Source organism: Nematolebias whitei, chromosome 1 (genome assembly GCF_014905685.2).
Source record: "Nematolebias whitei isolate Nwh7 chromosome 1, NemWhi1, whole genome shotgun sequence".
NCBI lineage: Eukaryota > Metazoa > Chordata > Actinopteri > Cyprinodontiformes > Rivulidae > Nematolebias > Nematolebias whitei.
In genome coordinates, this window is record NC_056498.1 from 30,242,038 (window position 1) to 30,249,835 (window position 7,798).

Below are 7,798 nucleotides of genomic sequence, written 5' to 3' on the forward strand. Positions count from 1 at the left end.
TAACAGCATTAGCTCAAGAGCTAATAGTGTTAACTCCAAACCTAACACTATTAGCTCCAAGAGATAGTAGTGTTAACGCGAGACCTAACACCATTAGCTCCAGAGCTAACAGCATTAGCTCCAGATGTATCAGCAGTAGATCCAGAGCTAATAGTGCTAGCTCCGGAGTTAATTTGATAAACATCACAAGTTGATCACGTTTGATTGTTTCAACCCAGATATTGTGTATAATGGAATAAAAGCTATTACAAAATTCTGTCTTGTCACACGTTATAGCTTTGTAGCCTTAACTTCTTGTGCTTTAGTTTAGATGTAGGGATGTCATCGCCCCAGATTGCATTATGCTGGTAAAATAATGGTGATTAAGTTAGTTGAGAAATCTAACTAACACACACATTTTTTAAAAGTAATTAGGAGTTTTCACATATTACAAACAACTTTTAGTAAAATAGAGAAATAACAACATTATTAAGGCCAGTCTGTGCAAGAAGTCGGAGATCCCTTTATTTAACTTTTTATCTCACACAATCAAAGTCTTTCATATTAGAGAAACTCTGACTCATGATAGTTAAGCTGCCCGACTTCAAACTCACCGAGCTTCTTACATTTTTTGTGCTGAAAACGAAGTTTGTAAATGATAATACTGGTCACAATAGTTGTCTGTTTGCTTAAAGATCTGCGGGAAGCAGTAACCAGATTGAGAAGCGCAGAAGTCAACGCCGTCGCTGGACTCCTCAAACTTTACATCAGAGATCTGCCCGAGTCTCTGATCCCAGCTGAGATGTTTCAGAGTCTGGCAAAAACTCTGGGTAACACAAACACGCCACCACACATCAAGCTTTACTGCAATCCCGAAGGGTATTTATGAAAACAATTTAAAATTATTTTTTTATCTGTTATTTCACTTCATTGGTTTCCTCTCTGTTGCTGGGCTGATTTTAAGATTTTGGTTTTAGTTCTTAAAGGCTCTAAATGGTCTTGCTCCATCTCATCTCCAGGATCTTCTAAAACACTGCAAATGGTTGTAGAAATTCTTAAAAGTCGAGGTGCCCATGCGTTTGCAGTTGCTGCACCTGTTTTACAGAATTTACCATCAGCCCTTAAAAACCTTGATGGGCTGGTAAAGACCGACTGACTCTCCCTCCTCCTGTAGGTATCCAAGACCTAAACTCACGGTTGGCGTCCATGTTGTCTCTGCTGGACTCCTGTCCTGACGTCAACCGGCACACCTTCCTCTTCCTCCTCCATCACCTCCAACGGTTTGAAACTCATCATGACTTCTGCTGTAATTCAGATGTTCTAAACACGTCTGCATCTTAGATAGTTTGCGACGACCGACCGTGTTTTAGCTCATCAGAGTTTAGAGATGCTTGACGTTGTTGTTTTTGTAGGAACAACTATTAGAGACGGAGCTGAAGTCTTGTTCGCAAATAAATTCTTTGCACTTTGTTGTTTTGTGAATCGTTTCCCCTCAGAGTTGCGCAGAGGCAGGACATTAACAAGATGTCTTTGCTGAACTTGGCTACTGTTTTTGGTCCCAGCCTCTTACGCCCCCCAGTGGCCGGACTGGGCCACAATGGGCCCACGGTGGACATCTCTCAGGAGGTGGTGATACAGGTGAGCTTTGACTGCAAAACAAAGAGCATTGTTTTCTAGAGAAAAGCATTAAGACTTGACATTTTAAATAATTTAAAAAAAAAATGGTAAAAGTCTCAAAATCTATAATTCGGTGTGAAAAAGTTCATTTGAAACTTCGCCATGCGTATTTTTAAATGACTGTTATTTTTTAGCAACGTTATATTTAGATAAAGAGCAAAAGTCAAGCTTCACTTCACGAACTTCCTGTTCTTCATCGCTCTCAGGCTCAAGTAATTTTCAGCTACCTGCAGTGCAATAACCTCCCTGGAGCTCGAACCTCTATACCGTACGACTCAGACCCTGACGATGAGACCACCTACATGTGAGACCACCATCTGTGTGTCGGAGAGAACTTTGACTTTGTGTGGAGAGAACCTTATGAGAACTGCAAGATAATAAATGTATTTATTGATTTCTAAAGTGACTTTTTTGTGGGTTTTTGTCACGTTTAGCGACGCCTGAGGGAAAATCTTAAGCCTATTTTTGTAGTTTGTTTCAGTTTTTTAGTTTTACACATTATGAATTATTTGATTGTCAAATAAAACCTTTGTTACATTTCAAACTCTTAATTATATGGAGATACATTAAAAATAAAACATGACAAAGCAGTTTAAAAAAATAAAAGTGCAAAATTACCACAAAAAGACAATTTTGTGGTAATTATAATTGCAGTAAAAACTATTTTAAAGATAATGTGATGATATTTGAAGAACGTTTTCAATTCCCAAACAGTATTTAAGCACCATTATCTTGATTATCTTGTTAAATTACATAAATCAGATTAAAACAGTGTAAGTATTAGTATCTAAAATAGGCCAGTCATATATCTTTGCTTGTCTGGGTGGTAAACAGAGTAAAGTGAAGTCGAAATGTTGTGGAGGAAAATTCAGGGTAGCACATGTTGTAAATAAGGTCAAGGGTCACCTCCCCAGGCCTGAAATCCAATCGGTCACGGTTCAAATCCAACTAGACGGAGTTCACCACGCAGTGTACTCCCCATACAAGTCAGGACTGCGTGTGTGCACGCATACATGACTTGTTTTCGACCCATCTACGCCACAGATCTGTTTTCAGCCGCACCACCTGGGCAAGCCGGGTTAGTGTTTCCTTTTGCACCCCCTCAAAACCTCCCCATCAGTCTATTTGATCGCTAATCCTGGACTAAGAGTCCAGATCTCATGGCACTAATAGACGGTAGTGTGTGTGCAGACACCCATAACAACATCCAGAACAAGCCTCCGCCCTCCCTGTCTAGAAAACGGTGGGATCACCTCGTTGCACCCCAGCAACATAAATCATTTGTCCCGTCTAACCACCGCGTTAGACCGCTGCAGGAAAAAATAGGTTCCGCTTGACGACTACAAAGACAGAACCAGGTTCTCGTTGCAGACTACAAAGAGAACGGCGTCAAAGAAGGCCTGAGACAACCCAGACGTTTGGGACCAAACGATGGACCAGATGACTGGGCCACACCTGGAAGTGATGGGAACATTTCTGCAGGGAGAAATCAAAGTAACGGCCATGCAACGATCGTCTCTGACCGTCGTATGGGAAATGATAACACAATGGGAACAACTCGGATGGAAAGCCTGACGTATTTGTACAAACCTGGTTTGACATATATAAATACCACAGGGTTACATATACTTTGTTTATGTCTCAAGTCACAATGTGTCTTTAGTCTCCAGAATAGGGACACGTTTTTGAAGCTGCATCATTCACGGGTAGAGAGAAATGTCAAACTAGGCACTGCTCTCTAACTTAGAAATTCAAATACACCAAATGTACCGCTTCCTTAAAGTTCCTGTGACATAAATGTCCTACAAATACAAAAAGTTGAACAAAACATCTTAATATTTAAGGTCGTTTGCATAATAAATATGATTTTACCCATTTTGTCACATAGCTGGCATAATTTTTTTTTACTTGGCACAGCCAACGTGAAACAGGAAGTGACATCAAAGGAGAACTCCCTGGTCTGTTTATTGAAACAATATTATTTGAACTCTTGTTTCTCTGATAGTCACTCAGAATGATCTAAAGAAACATTTGATTCTCTACTGTCTGTGTCATTAGCCATTGTAGTAATGCTCAGTTTACATGCAGACGTCCTCCTTTGACATCACTTCCTGTTTCTGAACAGCCAAATATTTCAACAACTGTTCGTCTCTCAGCAGTTCTTCTCTCATTTAGACAGTGGTGGGCACAGCTAACCAAAAAGTTAGCTTCGCTAACCCATATTCTTCTGACTAAAACACTAACTTTGCTAACACTAAACTGCTAAACAAGTAAAAGTAAATTAGCTGAAGCTAAGACAAAACTGCTATCCTCTCAGACGACTGTCAGTCTACGTCACACTTCTTCATCTCCCTCAAGTTCAAGCTGCGTCGACCAATCACGTCTTATCACGTGCGCACGTAGCAAGCCGACAGCGTGCCTAACAGACTCTTCGAGACACGCCCACAACAGACAGGAACAAGCGTGAATTTTGTTAGTGGACAAAGTTGGCAAAACCTAATTTAGTGGAACCTAATTTGGCCAACAATTTCCAAAGTTAGCGAAAATGCTAATCCTCTAAACCAGGGGTGGGCGATTATTTTTTCCATGGGGCCACATGAGAAACAACAAATATTGTGGAGGGCTGGCACAAATGACTTTTTCATTCAACCTTTATTTAGACAGGTAAATCCCATTGAGCCTCGAGGACTCATTTACAAGAGAGACCTGATGTCAACTTAACTCAATACTGCATAATATTAGTATTTCATTATTAAAAGCAGTACATAACATGGTTTTAACAAGCTAGTTAGAGTATTTGTTATGATTAAGCAACGAAAAAGCAAGGTTTCTTTACAAAAAAATGTCATTTATTCAATTAAATTTCCCAGTACAATGGTAAACTGTTAACATTTTTACCATTTGTGACGTTATATTAGTGATCATTTTCAGTCACATTCACCCCAAAACTCATTTTGAGTTGTATATACTGCTTTAATGCTTTTACTTTATGATAAACAACAGTTTGGAGAAACAGTTCTGGGTTATTGAGCTGACTGATAGTCGATCTGAGCCAAGCCGAGATCAATTTGTCCTCCATCTTAAACACCACCAGTCTCAATATCGTAAAATTTCATGTAAACACTATTTTACAAACTTGTTGACCTTATGTCTACTGGGCCTTAGATACACCCTGTAGCTTCCCTCTTCCCAGCGACCTCCTCCAGTTTACCCATGGTGACTCCAAGGCTATCTTAACTGTGAGATATCCTCGCTCCAGTCCTGGGCTGCCCCAAGTCCTCCTCCCAGTGGAACATGTCAGTAAGACCTTCTTTGGTAGGTGTCTAAAATATGTCCTTACCACATGTCCAAATCACATCAACTAGCTCATTTCAATTTTGAGAAGCAACAATTCAACTCTAGCAACCTCTTAACTCCTCACCCTATTCTTGAGGGAGAGTCCAGCCACCCAGAACATTTACATAAAAAAAAATAAATAGTTTGAATAGTGTAGTTTAGTGCTGAATCTGAAAATGTTTGCAATTTATATGTTTGAAGTCAAACACTGGGTCTATGTTTGACCCAGTGGTTGGGTTGTAGAGAAGCTGTGCCATTTCTTCACAGTGTGACAGTTTAAGCCAGATGTTGGACCTGACTGAACCTCTGCTTTAAACTGAAATGGGGAAAAGGTAAGAAGGTGAAAACAACATTTAAGAAGACGTTTACCCTGGTTGGCTTTGTTAACAACTTTAGTTTGCACTAGCCTGTGAGCAGAGGTGGAAAGAGTACTGAAAATTTGTACTCAAGTACAAGTTCTGCTACACTGCTTAAATTGTACTCGGTTGCAAGTAAAAGTACTGGTGTTATAAAAATGCTTAAGTAAAAGTACAAAGTACTCTTCTCAAACACTACTCAGAGAATTAATTACTTTTTAACCCTTGATATTTTATTGTGTTGTCAATAGAAGGCATTCAGTTGGATTTACTATAGCTACATTCAAAGCACATTTCTCAGAAGCTCCGTCTTATTTTAGTACTAGGAAAACTGATGCACCATAAGATCTTTGCATACTTAGCCAAACTAATAACCCACACATACAAACAATAAAACAGCAATATCATACAGGTAGCTGTGAAACCTCGTATATCGCAATATGTTTTTTGAGATTAGATGCTCAAGTCTTGTAGCTGCTATCACCGTAGAGATCCAACAAAGTTTGCATCTGGACTCTGTCTCCTTTTCACCCTCTGTACATGAAAAACTCCTCCAGGTGCGGGTACAGGCATGCGTCCTCAGCCGTTACCTCGTCATTTTCTCTTGACAGTGTTGTCCTCCATCTCCATTTTGGCTTTTTCTCCAAATCTTTGGTCCATAAATGACTTTACTCTATGGAGTTGTCCTTTGCTTGGCGCGTTCACGATCTGAGAGCCTTATTGGCTACAAAGATGCAGATGAACAGTTTGAATATTAATTGAAATTGCGGCCGTACTCAGTAGCGACTTCTCATTTTAAAAGTAGCAAAATAGATTACATGGTCTAAATTGTACTTAAGTATGAGTAAAATTACACACTTGAAAGAAATACTCATAAAAGTACAAGTACCTAAAAAATCTACTTAATTACAGTAATGTGAGTATTTGTAATTCATTACTTCCACCCCTGCCAGTGAGTTTCGGTTCCTAAAAATGGCATTAGCTAGCTAGCTGACACTAATAGAGGCTACCATCAGCAAGCTAGCACCAACCCAAGGCGAAGTTCGCCAATACAGTAGTCCCTCAATTATCGCAGGGGTTACGTTCCACACACTAAGTGAACAACCGCAAAGTATTTTAGTATGTATATATATATATTTTAAGGCTTTATAAACCCTTCCCACACTCTTGCAATGTTCTAGACTCTTAAACTTACGTAATTTTAACAACATACGTATATGTACTGTACAACTTCAAATTTTTATATGGGTACTCGCCAGCCTTGGTACGGTTCTGATTGGCTCTCTGCAGCCGTTGAGCACCAAGACACCAGACCTTCGGATAGCCATCACAAAACCACACAATGGTCTCGATCGAGTCCAAATAATCCAGAGAGACGCAGATGAAAAAAGTCCGGGTGAGCTCAAATTAAAAAATAAAGCACAAATTAATAGAGGCCAGAGGCGGACTGGCCATCGGGAGCGCCGGGACACTTCCCGGTGGCCTGGTTGCCGAGGAACGGGACTAAAGGCTCGGTTCGGGTCGCACGGACTTTATTATTTTAAATAAACAATTCACTTTTGCCTGGGCTCAGGTCTCACGCTGCACTGCAGCGACGGAGAAAGCCTGGCACATCCCCCGGCCGGGCCGGCCCCCTCCCTTCCTTTTCTGTGTGTCACTCACAGAGCAGAGACACACACACACACATTGCGCCCGCCCCCCTCCCCGCCCTAGGACTCGCGCTCCCGACGGTGTTGGCGCGCGGTGCGTGCATCTCTGAGTTGTAGAATGGAGCAACAGAGACAGCCAAAGAAGAGGAAAGGTGGAGCAGAGAGAGAGAGGATAAAAAAGAGAAAAGCTCTGGCCGCGGATGCTGCTAAGTGCTATAAATTAATGTTTGTTCGTAATGGAGCAGGTAAGAGAAACACTTGTGTTGAAAAAATTGAACTCTGGCACAGTTTATCAGCACAGCTCAATATCCACATGCTAGCTTCACTTTGAGGGACCTAAGTGGGCCAAAACTGACTTAATATAACAAATGTTTTTAAGTTTTTACAAAGAATATTGCAAATTTTATAATATGGGTTAGGATCTGAAAAAAGTTTAATGTTGAAATGTCTAGGAATTCAGATTTTTTTTGTATCTAAAAAAGTTAAGTCAGGTCCTCTGGACAAATAAAAAAAAAACTTGTTGAAACTTTTGTCTTTAATCCAAAAAACTAAGTTCAGTCTGAGGAGTTGCAACAAGCTCAGTTTCAAATAGCCTCTTCTCATAGTGGATCAACCAGTTTGTTGTTAACATCCAGAACTAGCTGTTAACATAAGGAAGACCTGCAGCCTAACAACCCCTAACAATGGTTTCTTTTCACAAAGATGGCTTCCTTTACTCCTCTCTCAAACCATAGTTCCTCTCTATCAAGGATGTGCACATCTTCATCCCTGAAAGTGACTGCTGGCCTGCAGATGAGTGTA

At 40.4% G+C, this 7,798-nt stretch overlaps 1 protein-coding gene across 1 annotated transcript in view; it reads left to right on the plus strand.

The window, feature by feature from the left end:
* Window positions 1–1,964, plus strand: part of si:dkey-33c9.6 (active breakpoint cluster region-related protein) — a 24,341-nt gene extending 22,377 nt beyond the window's left edge. Inside the window, exons 13-16 of the mRNA XM_037674489.1 lie at window positions 675–809; window positions 1,154–1,259; window positions 1,476–1,617; window positions 1,863–1,964. Of these exons, the coding sequence (XP_037530417.1) occupies window positions 675–809; window positions 1,154–1,259; window positions 1,476–1,617; window positions 1,863–1,964 (485 nt within the window). The remainder of the gene's footprint in view (window positions 1–674; window positions 810–1,153; window positions 1,260–1,475; window positions 1,618–1,862) is intronic.
* The last annotated feature ends 5,834 nt before the right edge of the window (window positions 1,965–7,798 follow it).